The 25,850-nt window shown below is 40.8% G+C and overlaps 1 protein-coding gene across 11 annotated transcripts in view; it reads left to right on the top strand.

The window, feature by feature from the left end:
• The window catches only part of UTRN (utrophin), a 580,332-nt gene that overhangs the window by 385,497 nt on the left and 168,985 nt on the right, over nucleotides 1–25,850 (top strand). For all 11 annotated transcript variants that reach the window (XM_025204844.1, XM_025204843.1, XM_025204842.1 and 8 more), the window contains one exon: nucleotides 1,154–1,310. In XM_025204844.1, coding sequence (XP_025060629.1) covers nucleotides 1,154–1,310 — 157 coding nt within the window. The remainder of the gene's footprint in view (nucleotides 1–1,153; nucleotides 1,311–25,850) is intronic.

Genomic DNA, 25,850 nt, shown 5'->3' with positions numbered 1-25,850 from the left:
TTCAGAGTGAAGAAATTTTTCTGGATATCCAACCTAAATTGACTTTGCTGCAGTTTCAAACTTTTGGTCCACATCCTCCTATCTGCAGCAAGAGAGAAAAGGTGCTTTGTGTCTTTTATATGGCAACCCTTCAAGTATTTGAAGCCTGCTATCATGTGTTAAGTGCCTTTTCTGCAAGTAGAATATGCCTGTCTCGTTCAGCTTCTCCTCATATGACTTGCCTTCCAAGGCCTTGATCATCTCTGCTTGCCTCTGGACCCTCTCTAACTTCTCCACATCCTTTTTAAAATGTGGACCCCAGGACTGCACATAGTACTCCAGATGAGGCCTACCTAGTGCCAAGTAGAGAGGCACTATCACCTCCCATGTCTTATATGTAAGGCTTCTAATGATGCAGCCCAAAATCACAATTGCTTTTTGTGTGGCTGCATCACACTGCAGATTTATATTGAGTCTGTGATCCACCAAGATTCCCAAGTCCTTTGCCATAGAGCTAACATCCATCCGGGTGTCCCCCATTTTGTATTTGTGTTTTTGATTAGTCCTGCAGAGGTTTAGCACCTTGCTTTTGTCCACATTGACCTCATCCTGTTAGCTCTAGCCCAGCTTTCCAATCTGTTGAGATCCTTCTGAATTGTACTTGCACCCTCCATGTTTACAATCCTTCCCAGTTTTGTGTTGTCCACAAACTTGCTCAAGAAGCTTTTTGTGCTAGCATCTAAATTGTTAATAAACACATTGAACACCTGGTGATTGAGGTAGATTGTTCTTAGAGATTTAGGCCCCAGCATCAGAGAGAGCTAAGTTTTCTTTAAAAATCCTGTGGCACAAAGGTTATACATATACATTTGAATACTTCAAGATCAGTTTCATTGCACAGAGTAGGGATATTCCTTATCCTGTTCACGTGTGCATCTCCCAGTGTTTTCCCATCAAAAATATATAGTCTACATCCTGCCATCTCTCCAGTTGGTTTCTGCTGTGCAAAATGTTTTAAAGCAGTGATTTTTTAAGATGCTGCTTGAGCAGTTATTTTGCATTTAGGTGTTAGAGATACATTCCTGTTTTCACAGGGACAGTTTCTTCAAGTCGAGTCTATTTTGGTTTTGAATGCTGCTCAAGCCTCTGAAGATACTTTTATGATTTTTTTCAGGGCTCACTTGGAGGCAAGTGCAGAGAAGTGGAACAGATTGCTGACATCACTAGAAGAGTTAATCAAATGGCTGAATGCAAAAGACGAGGAGCTGACAAAGCAGTTGCCCATTGGAGGAGATGTTCCTACTTTACAGCAACAGTATGACCACTGCAAAGTGAGTTGCCTGTGTGATGCAGATAAATACAGTATCCCACAGCACCCTTGAAAGGATCTCAAGATAGCCCAGAATGCTACAGCACCCTGAGAATCACTGCTCTAAATCAAATCTAGAGCCAGACCCTGTCTAAGAATCACTTTTCAGCCGATGAGTCAAATTCCACATAGTTCTGTGCATATGGATTCTCCAGAGCTGCACAATTGCATTCAAAATCAGACTTCGGTCCACAACAGGATGATGTTTTTAATTATTATTCAAATTCTAAAAAATAAGCTACAGTTTAATCATCTAGAGAGGCCCCCAAATATACAGATTCTTTATACAGATGCACTAGTTTGCTCAGTCCAAACCGAGCTCCATCCCCATATACAATATGAATCAGTTGCTCCTAATCTTAAAAGACAGGGAAGGAAAAATCCTGGTGTTCTGTCCTTAGAAATGCCACCTTTTCACTAGTAACTAGGGCATTTCATACCACTGTTCCTCAGTTCTTCTATCTTGAGACATAAGAACACCTGTTTTCATAAAGCAATTGGAGATCTTCATTTGAGAAACATGAGAAGTAGGAATTAATATTATTCACTATATACAGCAGTCTATCACTGCACAGAAACGTAAACCATTACGAAAATACCTTTCAAGACCTATTACCACTTGTTTCCCCTTATTATATTTATATCTTTTCCAGTCAGTTATTGCCCACCTGAATTAATAATTCACTGTATGATCATTATAAACAGCTTCAAGAAGTTGAGCTTACAAAAGAGCATGATAATCTGAGTTAGGCTGAAAAGAGCAGGAAAACAGTAACTCTACAACCTCTTTAAAAGGGTCTTATTTTTCTGCAAATTAAAAAGAAAAAAAAGAAAAGGAAAGATTAAGGAAAAATATATGCTACCCAGATTTGGGGTTTGTTTAGTTTGCATTCTGAGTTAGTGAAATTTTAAGTCTTAAATGCATTGTTCATGTGAGAGCATTTCCTATAAATATAAACTTTGAATTTTAAAAATATTTGGGTCCCTGTTAAATATAATCAAAGAAATTAAATCAGTGTGCTGTTGTGCAGGACTACTATATACAACAAACTATAGACAATCTGAGCAAAGCATAATAAGTTTTGGTTAAAAAAATCTATTTACTTCTTTATGGGCTTTTGTTTGTCTGCATTTTAATATAAACTAGGATGTTTTCAGAATGACTAAAAACATATCTTAAGAGACTAAAGCATACTCTTTTACATAGTTACAAGAGGCAAACAACAAACAAAAGGCCTGGGCAGTTTTGTTTTAGTTTTTATGAGGACTGTTTGGTCTTCTTTGTAGTTGAATGCTCTCAACAGAGGAAAAAACCCAGTTCTGATCATTTTAATGGTATGTGAAGAGCCACGCAAGATAATACTACCGCATTTAGATCCAATGCTATTTTTCAGCTTTTGCTCAATTCCACTTACAGAACAAGAGTCTGCTCTCTTAAAAGCTCAAGAGAACCAGAAAATGGATCAAATATTTCTTTGGTTCAGATATTCAATCCAGAAGCTCTTTGAGGCAATTTTGAATAGAGTCTCTAAACTACACTTCACCAAAAAAGAAAATGTGGCCATGATGAAAAAAGTACTTTTCTAAAGACTCATCGTTAGGGTCAGTTGTTTTCTCCTACTCTAATACACCTTACGTGTCCAGATTTGATTCACAAGATAAACTCCAGAGATTTCAAACAGGAATCCGTAGCGTTAAAAACATTTTGACCTATTGTGGGCTGAGTTGTTTGCAACACAAGAATTGCTGTAGTATTTTTCTGTTGTCAAAAAAAGAGTGATAACTAAGACCTGGTATTTTTTGAGGGCTGTCTTAAGTCTAAAAAAGGCAGAGAACTACTGATTTAGATCATCCATCCTACCATCCAACAAAACAAAAGGAAAATGAACACACATTTCTCATGAGTATGTATTGTTTTCTAACCTTAATCAGAGCAGGCAGGTTTTGAAAGGTCCCGACCTTCTTTTCTCTTCTCATTTGTAGGTTTATTTTACCTAGCTCAGTGTGACAGCTTAAGGATATATAGTTCACCTTCCTCTGAAATACTATTGATGGGTTATTGCCAGAGGGAGGACTCTGGATTCCATGAACTGGTGCTGTGATCCTCATTGGCAACACTGAAATGCCTGCATTAAAATACAACTGGTTATTACTTCATTTGATGTAAAACTTAGCAATATTACATCTGATGGAAAAAAAAGGCTCTCTCTTCAATGGAAAATGAAAGTAAAAATTATATCTGTGTATTCTCCTACCTCTGCATATTTGAATCATCTTTAATTAGGGCTTGCAATGAAAATGTCTCTGATCAACTCTAAATGGCTTATATAGGTAATATTTCTCTCTTCCCAACTCCTATCCCACATCTCCACCATTGTAAATGAATTTCAAGTGATCCTGTTTTATCATTTATTCTCATGGACTCATTGGATCACACGTCTTCTTATTAAGGATAACACTCCTTTCAGTAGCTGTCAATACTGACTATTAATTAGCTCGAGTGCTCCCTGAAGAGAAATGTGAGGCAAGCTCTCACCTTTCTTCAGTGCCAAGTCTCCTTCCCAATGCACTGACAGCAAGAAATCAGGCCTTCAACCTTGTTCTCCCAAATGTCAGGCAGTCTTCTGGTTGGTATTTATATTTTCTGGCATAAACTCAGTGCCTGGTTCTGTGTACTGAGATATACTTGCAGTCATGCCATCTAGTAGAATTAGCTTTTTTTTTGTTGGCATTGTGAATGTTGCAGATGAATGAAATTCGACTTTATTCTTGTTTGCGATGTTTGAATGAAGCATTCATCTGGATTTCCCACCTTTTATTGACATGTGCATATGCTGTACAGTGAGTTATTTGCTTTAGCTCCTCTTCTGAGTCCATTTTCTCTTGGGTGAAAAATCCCCAATTAATTTATATTTAACTGACTATGACGAAGATAAAAATGGATTTTTCCCACCCGTTAAAATACTTCCTTCAGTCACTTGTCAGCACAGAGTACTCTTAATAAGTTTTTCAACTAGCCAATGTCTTTCCCAACCCACACTTCTCAAATTGTTAAATTTTCTTAACATTTCACGTCTTCAAGATACATTTTTAATACAGCTAAAATTCTTGTTCTCATTCATGATATCAAGTGGAGTGTGTCAGGGGTCAGTCCTGGGACTGGTTTTGTTCAGTATCTTCATCTGTGACCTAGGTGATGTATCCTCAGCAAGTTTGCAGATGACACCAAGCTGGGAGGAGTAGTAGGTACACTGGAGGGTAGAGCTAGGATTCAGAGCCCTACACAAATTGGAGGATTAGGCCAAAAGAAATCTTATGAGGTTCAATAAGGACAAGTGCAAAGCCCTGCACTCAGGACAGAACAATCCCATGCTCTAGTACAGGCTGGGGACTGACTGGCTAAGCAGCAGCTCTGCAGAAAAGGGCTGGGCGGGTTATAGTGGTCATTAAGCTAAATATAAGCCAACAGTGTGCCTTTGTTGCAAAGAAGACTAATGGCATATTGGGCTGCATTAGTAGGAGCACTACCAGCACATCAAGGGAAGTGATTCTTCCCCTCTGTTTGGCACTGGTGAGGCCACATCTGGAGTACTGCTTCCAGTTTTGGGTCCCACACTACAAAAAGGATGTGGACAAATTGGAAAGAGTCCAGTGGAAGGCAACAAAAATAGTTAGGAGGCTGGGGCACATGACTTGTAACTGGGCTTATTTAGTCTGCAGAAGAGAAGACTGAATGGGGATTTAATAGCAGTCTTTAACTCCCTGAAGGCTGGTTCCAAAGGGAGCCTAGACTGTTCTCAGTGGTGGCAGATGACAGAAAAAGGAGCAATGGTTTCAGGTTGCAGCAAAGGAAGTATAGGTTAGATGTGATGAAAAACTAGGAGGGTAGTAAAACACTGGAACAGGTTACACAGACAAGTTGTGGAATCTCCATCCTATGAGGTTTTTACAACCTGGGTAGACAGAGCTTTGGCTAGAATAATCTAGTTGAGGGTGATCCTCCTTTGAGCAAGGGGTTGAAGTCGATGGCCTCCTGAGGTCCCTTCTATCCCTGATTTTCTATGATCCTATGATACTTATTGCCATGTGCCTAACTGTCCCTATAGTGCTCTCTCTTCTAGTTTCCAAAATTGTTCTCATCTGTCACTGCAGACTAAAAATCATGCATGAGTCTAAAAATCATGCAATATTTACTTATTTGATTTATATGCCACCCTTCCCAGGAAGGCTAACAGGAGAAGACAATCTTTTAAAACAGGAGACTGGCAAAACAACTTAAATGGGAGTGAGACCATCAACATAAGACAGGGACTTCCTAAACGTTATCTCCTTCTAGCTGTTTTTGCTAAACAGTTGTCCAAAGGAAGATCTTAAGAATGCTTCCAAAAGATGTCTGGGCTTAGGCTCTGGTGAGCCTCAAGAGAAAGGGAGTTCCAGAGCTAAGGAGAGATTCTTGAGAATGACCTTCTGTGAGTTTTCACCAAGGGGACTTGGGGTACTGATGGTAGTCACAGGAAGTTAACTTTTCACTGACCTTACGGAGTCTGAATGGGAGTAAGGAAGAGGGAGGTCTTTTAGGTACATGGGGCCCAGACTGTTTAGGCCCTTGTAGGTCAAACTGAGCACCTCAAATTTCACTCAGAAAGCTATTAGGAGCCAGTGTAGAGCACTGGAATTATGTGCTTCTGGTGACACACTCCCATCAGAAGATGGATCACTGCGTTCCATACCAGCTGCAGCTTCCGGATGGTCTTCAAGGGTAGCTCTATGTGGTGTTCATTTCAGTAGTATAGCCTTGAGGTTGTTGAGATATGGATGGTGGTGGCCAGATCAGAGTCTGAAAGAAAGGGTCACAGCCTTCTCATCATTTTAGAGTTGGTAAAAGGCATTCCTAGCTAGTACAGCTGCCTGAAGATCCAGGAGCACCCTGAGGCTATGAAGCTGAGTGGCAAGGGGAACCTAGACCCCACCAATATTCTGCTTGGTTTTGCTTTATGTGACTATTCACATAGGTTCATAGATTCATGGATGCTAGGGTTGGAAGGGACCTCAATGGATCATTGAGTCTGACCCCCTGCCAGTGGCTGGGAAAAGTGCTGGGGGCATGTGACCCCAGCCAGGTGCTTGGGGGTCTTCAAGAAGAGACTGGACAAGGTAGGGGAGAGCATTACCTCCCTTGGAAACCTGTTACAGATTCTGGCAACCCTAACCATGAAGAAGTTCTTTCTGATGTCCAACCTAAATCTGTTCTCCATCAGATTGTGGCCATTGTTTCTAGTTATTCCAAGAGGTGTTCTGGTAAACAGAGCATCTCCTATTTCCTGCTGCCCTCTGCTGGTGAATTTGTATACTGCCACAAGATCCCCCCTCAGCCTTCTCTTGTGGAGGCTGAAAAGGTCCAGGCCCCTCAGCCTTTCCTCATAGGGCCTTCCCTGCAGGCCTTTAACCATACAAGTGGCCCTTCTCTGGACCCTCTCAAGGTTGTCCACATCCTTCTTGAATTGCGGCACCCAGAATTGGATGCAATACTCCAGGTGCAGCCTGACCAGTGCCACATAGAGGGGGAGCATCACTTCCCTGGACCTGTTTGTGATGCACCTACTAATGCATGACAAAGTACAGTTAGCTCTGCTAATTACTTTGTCACATTGATGACTCATGTTCATCTTGGAGTTGACAACAACTCCAAGATCTTTCTGCTGCTGTGCTGCTGAGAAGATCATCCCCCAGCCTATAGGTAGGCTGGTGATTCCCTCTCCCTAAATGCAGCACCCTGCGCTTGTCCTTGTTGAACTGCATCCTATTGTTCTCTGTCCACTTCTCTAACCTGTCCAGGTCTGTCTGGATTTGGTTTCTTCCCGTCAGTGTGTTTGCTTCACCCCATAGTTTGTTGTCATCTGCAAATTTGAACAGAGTGCTTTCCATGCCTTCATCTGGGTTGCTGATGAAGATATTGAATAGCACCAGACCAAAGAGCAAATCTTAGGGGACCCGACTGCCCACATCTTTTGAGGTCGATACCAACCTGTCCACCACCACTCTCTGGGTACGATCCTTAAACCAATTTGCCACCTACATGACTGTAATCGTCTATGGCACAGCTGTTCCATTTGTTTATAAGAATAGGATGGGATACTGTTTCAAAGACTGTCTTAAAATCCAAGTAGATGACATTTTCCTTGACTCCTACATCTAAGCATTTAGTGACCTTGTCATAGAAAGAAACAAGGTTAGTCAGGCAGGATCTACCTGCTATGAATCCATGGTGGTTGCCCTTCAGCATTATATTACCTGTGGGACTCCTACAAATGTGATCCTTGATAATTTTTCAAGTGTTTTCCCAAGGATAGAGGCGAGACTAACCAGTCTATAGTTACCCAGATCCTCCTTCCTCTCCTTGAAAATAGGGACCATATTGGCCCTTTTCCAGTCCTCTGGGACCTCACTTGAGCACCATGAGTGCTCAAACAGTCATGCCAGTGGCTCTGCTATGACACTGGCTAATTCTTTTAGCACCATTGGATGCAGCTCATCCTGCCCTTTGATTTAAACACATCCAGCCCCTCCAAGCATCTCTTTACTAGGTCATTGCTGACAGCTGGTGGGCTGGTGTTTCTGCTGCTTCTGTCAGTAATGCATTTGGGAGATTTGTCTAGATCCGAGTATGAGGATCATGTAAGAGGAAGCTGGTTTGAAATGATCATTGTTCTATTTAATTCAGTTATCTAAACTGATTAGTCTTTTTTTCCTTTTATTTCTTATTATTGCCCCTTCACTTTGCCCCTTCACATATAACACTGTTTCTGCCCCTTTACTCATTTTCAGCCTGATTACTACAACTTGGTTCTTTTTTTTTTTAAATCCTGACCTACCTGAAGTCAGTGGGAGTTTTGCAACTGAATTCAAGGAGGCCAGGATTTTTACCCTCAATGTTTTTCACATCTAAGTTCTTGTAAAAAATATTAACTCCATTTATTTTCCCAAGACATAAATCTCTTCATCATAGTATTGCTGCTTCTAATAGTTTGATATTCTTTTTCCTTCTTTTTAATTTAACATGTTGTTCTGTCTGCAAAATATCAGTTGTTGACTTTCTTGCTTCTCTTTATGCTGTTCATTTTGTTAATCTTTTCTTTTTTTTAGCATTCCCTGGGCTATGTTTCAAAGGAGCTATAGAAATAAGTTCAATAAAATGTGATTTTTAAATTTCTGTTTGCTTAGTGTATTTATGTGCTACTGAGATGTGTTTGGATGAGAGGAAAGAAAAGGATTGAAAATTAATTTTAAAATTGGCAGTTGATGGTTATCATGCTAATTTTTTATGATATACAGTTTACAAGCAGCAGTTTTACTTTTATGAGCAAGGGTTGCCAAATCCAGCATATCATATCTAAACAATTAGGAACCTCTCACAGATGGAGTAATGTATATTTGGAAACAGTGGTTTCCCTTACTGGAAATGGAGCAGTATCCTGTGTCCTGATGGGAGTTCTCCTACTTAGAAACCTCTAACTCCTACCTGGCATCCACCAGTGCCCAGACATTCTTTTTCCTTGTCTTTGAGAACAGTCAAGGACATTGTGAGATTAAAAAAAAAACAAACCCCTAGAAAAGGAAAATGTATTAGAAAATTGATAGGAAGTCAGAATAAAAATAAGTTATATAAAATTTACCTAAGGCTAAGACTGCACTTAGCCTCATGTACCGTAGAGAACACAACTGTAACTCATCACTTCCCTGAGGGTGTTGTTTGCAGTGTCAGAGTGAAGATAGCTGCCTTTTCAATCCCTGGTTTACAATCCTTTTTTTCATTTTTGTCATTAATGCCAATCTGTATCCAGTCTGACTTTTTTTTTTTTTTTTATTAACTCTTCCCCATTCTTTTCCACTTCTCCATGTAAAAGTTTGTTTTAGGATTTTGAAGAGTTTTGTCATGATAGGATTTTTGTGTTACAAGAAAAAAATTGCAGCAGTTATGCTTGAAAATCCTTCTGGAGTTCCTGATTTAGACTCCTCTGGTTTGGGACAAATGCGATGGTCTGAGACAAATCATTTAACTTTGACTTTTCCTAAGTATTATTACTCTTTTCCAAATAGCAAAAAGAGGATAATACTTACTAGTCCCACAAGGGTGTTTTGTGGATTAACTTCTTAATTTGTGCTAAGAGGTTTTAAAATGAAGAATGCTATGTAAATGCTAAATGTGATTTGTCTTAAGGTATTCTGTAGCCTCACCCCAATTCCCAATTTTGCTTGGGGACCCAGGGACTTGAGAAGGGGAAAAGCATCAGATGTGAAGCCACTGCTGCCACCCCTACAGCTTCTCAGTTTAGGAAGCTCATAACAACTACTGCTGAGTGCTTCCCAATTCTTGAGTCAGCATGGAGGTAATTAGCCAGTTAGGCTGAAGTCCCAACATCTGAGGAAGTAGGTTATTGCCAATGAAAGCTCATGCCTTCCTAAACTGATTAGTCTCTTGCTGCCCTGCCCTGCCTTTTGTCCGAGTCAGCAAGACTATTTGGAAACTTGCTTTCTGTTTCTGAGGTCTGCACATTTACTGCCATTGCTGAAATAGTAGTGTAGCTTGATCTGTGCTAGCAGGTAGGTTAGTCTTAATATATGCTGGCCAGGCTTGAAGTATTTGCTGTTTCTAATCTAGATTACATATTGATGATGTAATGGGGGACCTTCTCGGGGTCGATTTAACTGTGGCCCGCCCACCTGTTTCTGGGCTCATCACCCGCCTTCTATTCTGCCATGCCTTGTTGGAATTAATTAGTTCAGCTCCCTGAACTGCTTCCCCTTCGGATGTGCTCTCCCCACCAGGACCTTTGGCTCACTAGCCCTGGCCCACCTCCAGGCCAGTCGGGGCCCCAGGCCCTCGGCTCTTGGGCATTCCTCGTGGTGGGCCCCTGGCCCTTTGACCCTTCCGGTCCTGGCCCCAGCATGGACCAGTCAGGGCAAGTCCAGACAGGCATGAGTCTATGGCCTCACTCTCTTTCTCTGGGGGTCCACCCTCCAGACCCTACAAAGGGGTAACCCACCCAGTTGTGGGGGCTAGGGTTTAAGGTGCCCTGACCTGCCTTTCACCGGGGTGGTAACTGGCCTGGCATTTCCTGGGGGCTCCCACGCCACTGGAAGCCCTACCAGGCCACCCACTCCTAGCAGGGTGCAGTTTTAGGTCATGCCCAGGACCAGGAGCCTCCTTACCATCCCCTACAGCTCCGCCCGTCCCTTCAGCTGATACCAGCAGCCCTACAGCCAGGCGATGTTGTTGCCTGGCCTCCAAAAGCCAAACTGCCCTGTTTATATGGGCAGCCCAGGGCTCAAAATGGCTGCCGTCATCAGGCACCTGGCAGCTGCCAGCTCCAGGCTCTTCAAGTGACAGGCATAAACAGTGCCCTGCCACAGATGATAAAAATTACCTAGACCTTATCTACTCTAGTGTTTTTACAAGCATGAATGTGTTTATATCAGTACTACAGCCAACAGGGAAGTTACCAGTTTAAGTGATCAGAAACTGGTTTAAGCCTGTAACAGAACAGAAGTGCAGTGCACACAAACCAGTTTCAAAATGGCCAAAACTGGTTTAAGATGAACCTTGTTGAATGTAGTATCAGACTTAGCTGATTTGGGTCAAACTGGTTTGTGGAACTTCTGTCCCAGACCCCTTCCTGGTTCAAGTTAAATCAGAGTTCCCCAGCATCCCAGCATGCTTTGCAGCCTCTGGGTGGTCTGTGCTATCTGCTGTAGAGAGCAGGGCTGGGCCTGGCCCTCTGCTGTTTAGCCAGAGAAGGGCCAGGGGCGTGGCCAGATGCTGGGCCGGCATGGCCGCCTAAGGCAAAAGGGGGCAGGGAAGGGGTTTATTAAACCCTCCTCCATCCCCTGCATTTGCTTCAGGCTGCTGCTGAGGCTGGGCATGCCCCCCACAGCTTGAGCAGCAAGCGGGGTGAAATGCCTGACAGGGGCTGCTGTCTGATGGACTCTGGCTGGGGTCTGTGTTGCTGGAACCAGGGAGGGAGGTGAGGAATTAAACCCCTCTCCATCCCCCTGTTCGCTTCAGGCTTTTGCCAGGGTTGGCCATGCCCCCGCCACTTGAGCATTTGGGGAAGGGATGGGAAATGCCTGGCAGGGGCTGCTTCCCCCTCCCCCTCCAGGCACACCCTGGCTGTGCGAATAGAGAACTATTTGATTCAGATTTGGCTGATTCAGAGGCCAGCAATTTGATTTAGATGGCTTTTCCGAATTGATTTGGCAAATTGGCGTCCAAAGATTCGGCACCAATTTGGAGAGATTCAGAGATTCGGCCATAGGTTATAATGGGGAATCAATTAAATAACTATAACATTGTCATTTTTAGGCTGATTCAAGTGAAACTTGGAGAGATGGTAGCCCCTGCTAAGGGCATGAAGCCTGCCAAGCTTCATGGAGATAAGTGCAGGGGTTTCTGGGAAACTGCACCTCAAAATCTTGAAAGCAAGACTCGTGTCACATGTGTGTTAAGCCACAGCAAGGTGAAAACTGCAGGGATGGTAGCCCCTGCTAAGGGCATGAAGCCTGCCAAGCTTCATGGAGATAAGTGCAGGGGTTTCTGGGAAACTGCACCTCAAAATCTTGAAAGCAAGACTCGTGTCACATGTGTGTTAAGCCACAGCAAGGTGAAAACTGCAGGCCTGCTGTGGCCATGAAGCAAGCCAGCTTCATGATATCAAGAAGATATCTAGACAGAGGCTTTTTATGATGTGTCTATGTCCCTCCCCCAGACAGTGTGATTGGAAGGGCAATCAAGGAGAAATTGCACTCACTGGCCAGCTAGAGATGTCAGTCCTTCCCCCCCCCCCCGTCCCCTCTCCTCCCTTCTCCCCCTCCCTCTTTTAAGTTTGTTTCCCCTCAAAGACTGCTTTCCAAATTGGGCCAAATCTTCTCTGAATCGAATCGTGAACCAAAGCTTCTCACAGCCCTACTGTGCAGGCCAGGGTGGGGGTTTAAACCCCTCCGCAGTTGGCCTGTTGGGGCCTGGCTACACCCTCTCCTACCCAGTTCAGCTTCCCTCCAGCCTTCCATCCACTGCTGCAGGGGAGGGAGGGCTTGCTCTAGCACCCCCAGGCTTCTGGCCTGAGCCACTCGAAGCATGTGGCTGCATTTCTGGAATCAAAAGTGAATGTATATTCACTTTTAGGCTGCATATTTTAGGCTTGCTTGCCAATTCAATCTACACAGGCTAGACTAGCCTGAAAAGATTGCATTGATTCAAGCTTGTACTTTTTGAATGTCTGTACTTAGCCCAAGACCCTGTTCGTTCAGGGGGAAGAAACACTTATCTCCGTTGGCGCTCTTCTGCAAACACTGCTATAGACTCTTTCTCCCTGCAGGGAACAGGAACTGGGAGAGAGGTGGCAGTAAAGTTTGAAATTGAAAAGAGAAAGGGAGGAGCACCTGCAAAGAGAATGGAGGCTAAGGAGTAAATGGAGAGAGGATATGGAGGGGGAAGTGAAGGAAAAATACAACACTGAAGGAAAGCAAGGAAGTGAATCTCTGTAAATGGTACACTCATTTCATTGCTCAGTAGAAAGAAGCACCAAAATGTTTTGTGAAATCAGCTGCATCCTTTTTAAGATTTGGGAGCATGCCTGTATGTGATATAACAATGAATGTTTTTGAGATGGGCTGAAACCTCAGTGTTTCCGTGTATGGTGGAGAACATTTTCAAGTATTGTTAATCCTAGCATTTGGACTGTGGTGGTATGCTAAGTGTGCACGCTGCATAAATAGGTTGAATCATTATGGCTTTGGCATGAGAGAAAGGCAGTACTTCCGTATGATGTGAAATGGAAGGAGCCTTTTCTAAATTTTGTTGGCTCCTGCCTGTGAAGCTGGACAAAGGCTTAGGTCAGAGGTGGCCAAAATTTCAGACAGCTGGTGGCTGGACTCCATTTCCCAGCAGCCCTTGCCCATGCTGCTTCTGGCTGGTCTCCATGGACTAAGTCACTTTCTTAGAAAAGAGTTGGTGGATGAGGAAGGAAAAAGTTGGCTATTAGTTTTTCTCCCATATGGTGAAATTCAGTGCAACTAGAAAGGCCACCTTGAACAATGTCTTGAGGGCTTAGCTTAAGTAGAATCTATGAACACTTGGGAAATAACAAGACCTGTTTGATTGAGAAATAGCTAGATAATGCATAGTCTCAAAAATAATAAAGAAGCTTCTTCTTTAAGAATAGGAACCCATTTTCTTACCTTTGAGAGGATTCCCAGTAGCTGAAGGGACATAAGAATTATCTCTTAAACACAATGTAAGTACAGATCTGCCCACCTTTGAACTCTAACAAAGAAGATATCTTGGAGCAAACTAGACTGTGCAACTGACTGGTCAATTTCTGGAGCTTTAACAGCTCTTGGTGCCTAAACTCCTCTGCCCTGGTCTTCTTTCCCCTCCTCAGCCCTCTAAATGGAAAGGAAGGAATGAAAAAAGCTGGAAAATGTTGTGAGCATGAAGGCCACCCAATATATTAGTAGTAGTCCCACGGTGGTGTAGTCAATTGTTATAGATACTGCTCTTTATCTCAAGACACACTGCCTGCCATAACAAAAATGTAGGACCTAGGCCAAAAGATTCCTAGCAAAGTAGGAACTTGGAGATCTCCTTTCCCACTTCACATGCGGAGCTGCAGCCCTGCTGTTACACTTTGTGCAAGAGCAGACCTTCCCTTGTTTAGAGGTATAAGAAGACAGTAAGAACCATAAGTTAATATTCTATGTAGGTTCATGAGGGGGAAGTTCCCATAGAGTATGAAGTAGTATGACCATGAAAGTTCCTCCAAGTAGAAAGTTATCTCATGACAGTAGTACACAATGGAAGAAGGATACAAGATCTTTATGTTGGACCCACACAAGACTAACTGAAAAAAAAAAGTGAATGGCATTAAGAAAACCAACTTTGGGGCATTTATAGTAAACAAAGAGGGATTCAGATGCTTGCAGGTTATATCAACAATTTCTGCCAAACAGGGGTTGAGGTCCTATTGATGTGGTTCATCAAAAATGGAGTTAGAGGCAGAGAGAGGCCCAAGTGGAATCTGAGATTGCAAGATATCTCAGATTAGTTTCAGCAGTGTCAGGAAAGAATCAGCAAGGCAGATCCCAGCAGATGTACACCTAACGTGCCCTGATATAGAGAGAATATGGCCATTATCTCATAGGCCACACAAGTGGCTAGATTCATTATCCTGTCCAAGGAATGCAGCTCTCTAGCTAGAAGAACTGACTTTAAAATTTGAGAAAAAATGTTTAGTATCTTGGGATAAATACTGTCCAATTTCTTTGCAACCACTGGTTATATCCTTGTCAAGGATGGGAGTGGAAGTCTCATCTGTCCATCTTCTGCCCTTTCATCTGAAATTGCAACTTAATATGACTGAATATAATGATGCTGAGTGAGAGGTGATATATGGAGTGTCACTATGAGGGGCTGAACTTATCCACAGCCTTCTAAAAGACAGATGTGAAATTTTGAAACGCCATGCTATTCTTGCACCTGCATTCACATATATTTTTCTCCAAGGCAATACTGGCCTAAAATTTCAAAAAAGCTGTTCTAACTATAAATTGCCAAAACAGGTTTTATGTAATGATCTAAAATATGCCTGAGGGTATTTTCAAAATTAATACTGGAATCTCTGATAAAAATAAATGAGATACCAGACTCTAAAAATAGATACATCTAGAAAAGTTCACTGATCTATAGTGACAAGTTAGTAATAAAAAGACGATTTGAACAAAATATTTCCCTTATTGCACTGAAAGGTATCTGTTGGCTGATATGGCCATGTATAAGCGATGGTTATAGCTATTGTTATCACTAATGCAAAAAACCTTACTGTACTCCACACTGGCGAGTTTCTTTTACTATCCCAGATGTCTGTTATTTTAAAAACTTTTGCAACATCACTCACTTATCACAAGGAAGATTGTGCTTTGGGGAACAAGCTAAAAACAGTCAAGCGCAAAATATGCTTCACTAGAATCCTAATTTAAAACTCCATTTGCAATTCTTTTTTTTATTTTTACAACATACTTTTGGAGAAACTATTCATGAGAGAAGAAAGTAATGAATACTACGATTTAAAAAAAAAAAACAACCCTAAATAATAATATATAACATAGATATTGATTCAGGGAATTCCTAATGGGTCCTGATTTTAAGTGTTTTACAGGAGTCGGGTCTATGCCACTTTCACAATAATAGAACAGAGGGTACCATATTTTTTCCTTTCCCTCATTAAGGCATGTTGTTCCTGTCCATCCATCTCTGAACTTTCTTGGTTCACTATCTTCTTCCACGTAATCCAGACACATCACACCTAATGACATTCATTTTATCCTCATCATTAAATTCAGCAACTGACAAGGCAGGCACCCAATGAACAGCATTATTTCCTTTGAAATTCTGTATGCTCTACATCAGCCTGGAAGGAAAACACTCCCCAAGGCAAAACTGATAAGTTGGAAGATGGCCACTGATATGTTTGTCTTCAACTCTTGCTTGTACACTTCTTTTAATGCAACAACTTGGGTTTCTTTGTGTATAGACCACCAAGCAAGATGGATATCCTCAACTATGACCTCTTTATACTGCATAACATGGCAGATCACATATGAGATAAAGCAAATACAAAATAATAAAGCACTTCCTAATCAATAATTAAGGGCATTCAAAAAGGTAGCACTGCAAGCCTAGGAGAACACTTTATCCCTATTAGGAATAATACATTATATTTATAGACCCAATGACACAACAGAATTCTGAATCCTGAAAGTTTCCTCCTGCAAAAATACAGGCTAAAATACAACCAAATTAGACTGTTCTAAAAGGAATTAAGACAAGTGCTAAAAAGCAGCCCACTGCCTGACAGTCAGACCAACCCAAGGCCTAACACTAAAAATAGTTTTTCCTCCCCAATTTTTCCTGTTAGTGTAGTGATCTCAACAGGAATTCCACCCTTTAAAAAATGCAGAAAATAGTTTCTGGTGGGTTGAGTTAACATTCCTGATTGTATAAGAATGGCTCAGCCAACAGGGAACACCAAAGAAACATGAAGGTTTCACCATCTGACCTACTTAACCCAAGTTTCAACATAAAATAAACCTAACATTCCATATTGAAAAGCTTGCCATTTTTAAACACTTTCTCCAAATTTAGCTTTACTCCAGGGAAGATATCTTCATGTGCTTTTTGAAGTCCTGTTGTATACATTTATTTATATTCAGAGTGGTTTGTCAATTTTTGAGTCCTTCTACTTTGGTAGAAGAGCAAAGAGATGAGTCCTATTGCCGTATCACTCAGCAAGCTGTCTCATGCTAACAAAAAGTTACTATGGTAGAAAGGGTGGCTCTTTCTCAACTGTGAAGGCTCAGAGCTCCACTTGCCAGGCATGTCATTTGGCAAAATGATGGACTTTTCATGTGCTCATAAGGCACAATCCTTTGAATCTGTCCTGCATTTAAGGAATATTTTCATCAGACACAAGATTCCCAAAGCAGCAGAGAGAGGTAACATAGTTCTTCAGATAGTACTACTTGCGATATCTTCTATATGCTTGACTCTAGTGGGACAAGAGGGAAGTATGACTAAGTAAAATTACCTTTGGTAATTTCTTCTGTCCTAGGTCTATCTACTGCCATCAGACATTTTCCCCAAACTCCCCCAGGGAAGTTACTACTTTGTGTTCTTGTATTTTTTGGGGGGGGTTTACTCTTAAAATATTTCTCCCTCTGGAAATATCTTTTCCAGAGAATGAAGAGATACTAGCTTTATAAACTGGGCTTGCTTGCCTGATTCTTTGTCTCCTTGCTGCTTTTGGAAATTGTGTCCTAATCATTAAGACAGGAAAACAGAAGACTATATAAAGATATTACCAGTGAGTAATTTCCCTCTATGTTTCTACAAGTAGATGAGATTATTCAGAATAAATGTTATAGGCACCCACTAGAAACTATATGTTATACATTACAATTGGGCTTACTAAAGACCAGTTTGATTATATGAGTGCTTTGGTGAATTTGGATAGAGAATGCTGTACATACGTTGCTTAAATTTGTCATTGAATCTTTCCTTTCCTAGGCATTGTTTTTTGAGAAGAGAACAGTATTCTTTTTTTTCACAACTGCCCAGTTACTATTAGTAATAAACCTTTCTACAGGTCTACTCTGTTGTATTTTGCTTCTTATAATCTTCCCTTCTGTAATGTATTAGAAAATATACGTAGTAGAATAAGCATTTTGTATAAAAATTAAATATAAATACTGTTTTCAAAGGACTGCTGTTACTATGACTTAATTTTTACATAGTGTTTTGTCAGCCAAGTCAGGTAGTGAATTGTCTGTTTCTAAAGCAATTGCAAACGATCCGGCTGCGTCCACATGAGCAGGGGTGTGCATTTGCAGCAGCACAAATAGTAAGGGCATGAATTTGTGCCACTACTTTGTGCTGCAGCACGTGCCCCTGCTTGTGCGTTTTGCAGTGGGATACATTATCCGGCTGCTCCATGTGATGCAGGGGGAGCTGGTGGGGTCCCAGGGTTCCTCAGTGCAGGTCTAGCTGGCAGGCAACCCCCCATGCTGAGGCACCCTGTGACCCAGCCAGCCAGGGAGCAGCATGAGGAGATGTGGGGAGCAGGGGATGGAGGAGCAGGAGACGCGCTGTGGAGCCCCTGTGCTGAGGCACCCTGAGCCCCACCAGCCACTCCCTGGATGGCTGGGGCAGCGTACCTTTAGATGGGGGAGTAGGCAGCCGTGGGCTGCTTGTTTCTTTGTCTCTGCGTTTGTCCCGGCACATGCCACTATGGTGTGCTTTCTGCTACTTTTCCCTTCTGGGGCTTTTTGTTTGTTTGTTTTGTTTTTGTTACTGGGAAATCCAGGTAGCAAATTATGCCCCAACACTGCAGTTAGCAGCACTGTGTATGGTTTAAACATGCAGCACCTGCAGTTTGTGACTCCGCAAACTGCACGTGCCTGCACGTTTGGATCCAGCCTCTTTGTTTACTGGCTGGAAAGCTTAAAAGCCTGACTTCCCAAATAGGAGCATGTATATACAGTAACTTCCATGATATGAGCAGCCTCTTTCTGGTCCTGTGATAGAGGAATGTCATCCTTGCCTATAAAAGATGATTTTTAGATATCTTCTGCAGCACAACCTACACACCATTTTTCCAGCCACTGACTAGTGGCATGCAGGGTTTTCCTTTACCTTGTCTGTTATATATGATTCTTAGGCCAGTTTTTGTAGGAAAAGATACATAGGGAGCAAAACCTACAGATAATGTAAAATGTTATTTAAGAGCACAGGCATATTTTGTTAAAAATGGATAACAATTAAAAAATACCATTTAAAGAGCTATTTCTTAAAGGTCCGCTAAATCTACTTTATCTGTACATTGCAGTTAGGATACATGAGTTTAATGCTTTAGACATTTTTGGTTAAATCAATGAGTGGGTAAGGAAAAAATTATTTGTATGAACCTTATGTAATATTCAGCCATAGCAAACATTTTTTAAGGTTCTTAACATTGTGTCTGGCAAATTTACTTTTCTAAATGTTCAATTATATCATTTTATTTAAAAAGCAAACTAAAGTTGCAGACTATTCAATAGGCTCTTGGATAACAGGTTGATTGTATAAAGCTAATTCAGGACTCAACTGAAATTGTTTCCCCCATATTGCTAGAATTATTATCTCATAAAAGCCTGCATGTAGAAAGATGAATAAGCTCTCCTGAATTTTTAAAATATATTTGTATAGAGCTTACTTGTAATTTATGTCCCTGTTTCACAGACAGCAGTAAATGGTAACTATACTTGCTGTATTAATCTGTAATGCACTTGGGTGCAAATTGAAGTTTCCATACAGATGGGAGCTATGGCATTCAATAAAATCCTCATGTTTAACATTGTATTTTCCTGTGTCAGTAGCATGGGTCATAAGGGATTTCAAATTAACAGCAAAGCGGAGAGAGCAAAAATAGCAAATGACACAGTTTCAAGGAAATTATTGGAAATAATGCATCATTTTTCAGTTAAATATTACTTCCAAGTCATCTTTTATCATAATCTTTTTTTCCCTTCATATTGTCTACTTCAGTTTTTATTCACTTCATGTTCATGCACCTTGGAATTAATCAGATATTTTAAGTCAGGTGCTTTTAATTAGTATGTTTCCTCCTTTTTTTTAGTATCACCTGGTTTTTGAGTGATGAGCTGTCTCAAAGGAGATGGGCTAGAAGATTACATTTAATGAGCCAAGAGCATAAAAGATTCAAATTCCACTTATTAAGTAATAATCTAAGTGGACAGATACAATAATGGTATTACTCTCATTTTCTGAAGAGGAGGGAGAGAGAAAAAGGGTGAGGAGCCTGATCTGAAAAGGTGATTGCTTTTGGGATCAGATAATCAAAATATCAATTGTAGGGCCACATCATGCAAGGTACTGAACTTTGGCCACCATACAGCAAAGTAGTGAAGCATATACTTAATTTCATGCACATGTTGGCTTTTTGTGACTGCCCCTAGGTTTTTATTTGCTTGATTGGAGTTAAGATATTCAGCTCCTGAAAGGCTTGATCCAAGAAGTGCTTTTGGTAAACTGGTTTGGCAACTATGCTTATGAGTGAAATCTTAGAGAAGTCCACAGACTGTTAAACCAGCACAACCAGGCGTTTCAGTGGTAAAGCTAGGTAGTGCGACTTCCTGGCCTCCTTCCATGCCCCCAAAAGATACCAGCATGTATGGTCCGGGAACACTGGTGGGGAAATCAGCACCAGTGTTACATACCACCGTTCTGTAGTAAGCTTATTTATTTGTACGAAAACCCATTATTAAGGCATTGTTAGCACTAATTTCCTCAAGGTTGTTCAGCAACTGCACCATCTGTTTTCACTTCTGTTATTCTAATCTTATCTTCCTCCTGCTGCTGCCTCTTTTAACCTTGTCGCAATCAGTATTACCTAACACCAAACTTTGCTTTCACCCTCTGGAGCCTACCTTTTACATTGACTCTGCCTCTACTGTCAAGCTGTCTATAATTGGGACATCCTTAGCCTGTTTTTTATGTCTGATACTACAGGAACTCTCTCTAGCAAAATGTAATATAATGTGTGGCCATAATATAAGATTGTGAGATCTGACCTGAGTTCCAATTAGTTTGTCTTTCATGTGGCATGTTTATAAATATAATGGTATAAATTGTCATTGGCAGTAGCTACTGTACCATTTAAAAACTATGCACATTGCTTTCAAAGGTGAATTTCGAAGGAGAGCTGCCACTAGTGTGCCACATAAACCCAGTCAGAGTGGGCATGTGTGCTTTCAGGAGACTGATGGATCATCAAATTATGTGAAAGTGACTCCCTTTGCTTTAACTAGCTATGAAGTAGAATTTGAGTAATTTTTTTCTGTTTAAGTAGCATATTTAAGTAGCATTTTAAAGCAGAAATAGAAATCCATCATTACTGAAAAGCTGTAGTTCAAATATTGTATCCAGTTTATTAGATTTTCTAGGGTTGGGCATGAGATTCTAGCTGTTTTCCTGTTTGAATACAAATAAGTAGGAATTTGGTACAGTATATTTTTAATTTGCTAGACTTCAGAAGTTAGAGCCACCAATGCTGAGGACTTTGGCATGAAGAACTATTGATCCATCTGCTCACTGTGAACAGTATTTAACAATTCATTTTTGCAGATAGTCTTAGAAAGCTTTTTCTGTTTCAGCGCACAGAAAAGGGAGACATAGTACATCATGGGTGATCCTGCAAGTGCTGTTTTGATGTTTAAACTATGGTATGTGTCAAGCTTTGAGAGAGGTTTATCTCTAAGCTGCTTATGTTTTAAAGCAGTGACAAGAAATACAGTTAGCAAAAGGACTGAATTGCTTCTTGTCAAAACTACAAAACTTAGAAATTTAACCTTTCTTAATGAGCAGCTGTAACTTGGGCCATCTGATTCAGGGCTGAAGGGTAAGTTAGATAGAAGTACTATTTTAATGTGAATATTTTTAATCTGTTGTGAGTCTTTTATCTGCTGGATGAGTTAAAAAGAAATGGTTGAAGTGTCACCATGAATGTTGTAGGTATAAAGAGGGCAGAAGGGAGCAACCTAAAACTTTTACAGTGTTTCAAGATTTATCTTTCAGAAGTGCTCCTTGACAGTGTGCCAGAATTATGACATTACTTTTTTATAATTACAAAAATATATTTTACAGATATTTACAGGGGCCCAAATTTATAAGCCTATAACCTGAAGGAAAACTGAGGAAAATGAAAAGCTACAACAAACTGCCTATTCAAATAAAATCCTCTTTCTGGGACTATGCTCTTGAAAGACTTAATAACCTTACTATTCATTCATAACTAAATCGTTTTGCATCCATATTGTTTCACAACAAGCTTCCATTTGCTATTTGATGTTCATAACCTTCCTTTTAGCCTCCTTTATTTTTTTTCTAGATGGCAGATGATAAATGAATGTACCTTTCCTTTGGAATGTATTTTATCTGTACTGCCATCATTTGGTCATCTGGCTTTTTTCCCTAGGAGGCACTCGCCTTCAAGAAGCCACATTTCTCTCTTCAGTTTTCTCATTCTTTTCTGCTGGAAATGGAGGCATTACACTGAACCTTTTTTCATGGTGTCAGTCCCTACATATAAGGAGCTTGCTACTTCCTTGCTGTATTTGTTTCTGTGTCCAGGGAAACCCTAACTGGCTAAATAAAAAGGCTTAAAAAAGGGGGATTGCCACCTCCCAAAGGCTTTCACTCATCAAGGAGACTCCTCCAGGGAGAGATTGCATGTTTGAAAGAGCTACCCAGATACCACGTGAAGAATTACTGCAGCACAGAAGGAAAACCCTAATAAATTGCACACCACTGCTTATAACGTATCACCCCTCCCTCAAACCTATATGGAAAATCCTCAAACACTTGCAACCCATATTTAGAAGACCCAGTTCTTAAAGATATCTTCTTCCCATAACCACCTGTCCCAGCCTTCAAACAAGCACAGAACCTTGCTAACCTCATCACCAGAAGCAAACTTCCTATGGCTCAAAACACACTGAATGGATCCAGACCATGCCATGACAAGAAATGTCAAACCTGCCAACATATCTCCAGTACTCCCAAAATTACTACACCCCACAACAGAACCATCACCGCTCCCGGATCTTGCAGCTGCACCTCCAGAAATGTAATATACCTCATCCAATGCACCAAATGCCCTGATGGAAAATACATAGGAGAGACCAAACAACAACTGCGCACCAGAATGAATGTACACTGGAAATCTATCAAAGACCCAGTTACTTGTGGGGGCACATTTCTCACAAGAAAACCTCTCTCAGTTCTAATCCTCAAAGGGAATTTACAAAAAACTTTTCACAGATGAGCCTATGAACTTCACTTTACCAACCTCCTGGCTACAAAAAAAAAAAAAAAAAAAAAAAAGAACTAAATGTAGACGTTGAATTTATGACGCATTATAATCTCCCTAACTTCTGACTCCCCAGGTACCTTTCCACCATTTACCAGCTACATTCATTCCCCTTCCCTCCCCTCTCCTCCCACTGACTCCTCAATTTACATCTTCACTGACTGGCTTTCTTGCATGCATACCAGCCTCTGGCTCCTTTACGATTCATTCCATCCAGGAAGAGCACACATCAACTGCAGATGCTTCCTCAGCCTGATGAAGGGTATTTGTATCCGAAAGCTTGCTAAGAAGAATTTTCCAACTTTTTGAGTTGGTCTAATAAAAGATATCAGATTTACCCAAAGAACCTTGTCTGCCTAAAAAAGGGAGAACCACTTATTAGACTTCTGAGGCCTACTAGGACTCCTATAGTTATTAACTGGCTTGCTGTGATCTGCTATAACACCATCTGAGGCAGCTTCAGTAGCAAGGCTCTTTCACACAGCTTCTGGAGGAGCTCTAAACAAGGAAGTATTCCAGTTAGGTGGCCTTTGCATGGATAGCAGAAAATTAGTCCGCCTCTGTCTTCTATTTGAATACCTCCTTCAGGTATTTGAAAACTTTTAACAAATTCCCCCCGTGTCTCCTCTTCTTGAGGTTAAATAACCCTAGTTCTTATCCCAAATAAGCCTACCCGGTTCTACAGTTGATGCATTAGGCTAGGACTCAGGACATCATCTCCCCCAATGTCCCTCAGTGATGGGCTTCCTTTCTGACATTGACACTTAATCACTGCTCTTTTCAGTTCTGCTTCTGTAAACTAGGTCATGGTATTATTTCTTGACCTTGAAGGACAGTTAAAGATAATTTCATTAATGTGCGTGCAGCAACGTGATACTAAATTTGTGGGTTTTATTCAAAAGGTGAAGGAGTATTGTGCAGGAGTGAATCCAGGAGGGGGTGCAGTTGCAGCCCTCCCACTTTGATTCCTGCTCCATCCAAACTTTAAAGCCACCTGCGAGGCATGTCTATTCAGGCACCTCTGAGGGAGTCAATTGACTTCATGGCTCATTGTAATCTACTAGACCCCTATTAATCTCTCTTCTTTTTAGTGGTCTTCATGAATTCTTGATGAATCAAGCTACCATTTCTTCTGCAATTTTGTTATCTGTTAGCCATTCCTGCCAATATCTCTCTTCTGTTTCACAGCTTTGCAGACTATTTTTAGCTCTAGCTAAAAACCTTAGTTCAGGTGTGGTAATATTGACTCAGGTGATCATTAACACAGGTGTGGAAATGACTGATGGTGAAGTGTTGGATGCACTGTCAAGAAGCTCAAGAAGGCCAGATTTTAATTTGCAAATCTGAATAAGAGATGCACATTTAATTATGACTACAGCACTAATAATTCCTTTTGACTATTTTTGCCTAGTTTGTTGTGTAATTTTAAATATTATATATAATTTTGCAAATGTGTGTGCCTTCTTATAAAGTTATATTAGTTTTTTGCTCTGATCTTAAACTGAAGAATATAGTAGTAGTCACCTACCATATTATAGGAAAACTTTTAATTTCTCTTTAACTGGAGAAATATATGATTTTTTTACATGTGATGATGCACCACACTGTCTGTGCTCTCGTTTTCAAAATCCTAGATCTGGCAATGGTATTGGGCACACACTACGAACAGTGAGAATAGGAAGAAATCTTTGAACCTCCCACCTTGTCTACTGTTTAGCATGTCAGGCCTTATGACAAAATCTGCAACCATGTAATAAAAGATTCTATCATTAAGAGAAGCAGAGCAAAGGTAATTTATTTTCTGAATTTTTAGTAACTCACTTTAGAGCCTTAATATTTTAATGTAGTTTTCTCATATGGAATTACTCATTTTAGTAAACACAATTTGATCGTTGCTGTACATATATGAAAATACAGCCCCTGCCTTGAAAAGCTAATCTGAAAGTAATTTGTTAGGGTTTGTTTTTTCAAAAACACTGGAGTGAGGTTTGGGCAGGTTTCCTGCAGAAGAAGGGATGCATTGGAAAATCTGTATGCAACAGTTATTTTAAAAAGTAGTATCTAAATTGCAGACTTTAAGGCTGTAGGAAGGCACAGTACAGGATAATATGCAAACCTTCCCGCAGGACTGCACCCAACACATAGTGATTGAAAAATTTATCTCTAGGCCTGGGAAATTCATTTGTGGACTCCACAAAGATAATTTTTTCTCTTGGTCTAATAGATAGCTACATGAAGCTACTGGGTGAATTGGTCAGACAACAGGGACCTATGCGCCACCTTTATATGGTTGATGCACAGCTTTCCAGCTCACCCAAGCGTAGTCCACTGCTTGGATGAGCTGGATAAAGAAAACTGGCTGAAGCTGTCCCCCAAACTGAGATAGAGGTTATGGAAGCAAAGGAGGGCTTTGAAGGTTTGCAGTCACAGTGAAGTCACTTTGGTGGAAGATGCATTCCCACAACTTTCTGTACTTTGAAATAGATCATGATTACTTTGCTAAGTTGTCACAAATCAGCATCTGCAATACCTTTTTTCTGTTACTTACAGTTAGCAGGAGACTGTCCAAGTTTGTGAAACAGTGACCTGGTCTCTGTTGTTTATGCCTTTTTCACCTTTCATTTGTACTACAACAGTAGTTTTCAATCCCTGGATAGACTTGAGACACCACTCTGAATTTTCACTCTTTTTCACTGCAGAAAAATAATATAACGATTTTTTTGTTGCAAAGAACTCAGAAAGAGCACAACAGTTCAGAATGGTTTTCACATTATGGATTCCTATTTAGAAATCCTGGGTTTAGCCTGTGAATTACATTTTTACACTTAACAGTGCTAACATTGCATGGCACCCTTGGAAGGATCTTTAGACACCCCAGGGTGCTGTAGTACCCTGGTTGAGAATCAGTGGATACACATGTAATAGGAAGACTTTTATCCGTATAAAAATGGAAACTGGTGCAAATGTGACAGCATGTCTCCCATTAGCATTGACAGTAAGGAATATGTTAGATATGTGCCCCTGTT

The sequence above is a fragment of the Alligator sinensis genome, unplaced genomic scaffold, assembly GCF_000455745.1.
Source record: "Alligator sinensis unplaced genomic scaffold, ASM45574v1 scaffold153_1, whole genome shotgun sequence".
Taxonomy (NCBI): Eukaryota; Metazoa; Chordata; order Crocodylia; family Alligatoridae; genus Alligator; species Alligator sinensis.
The sequence above is the reverse complement of the archived record's forward strand: the minus strand, read 5'-3'. Positions and strand labels throughout refer to the sequence as shown.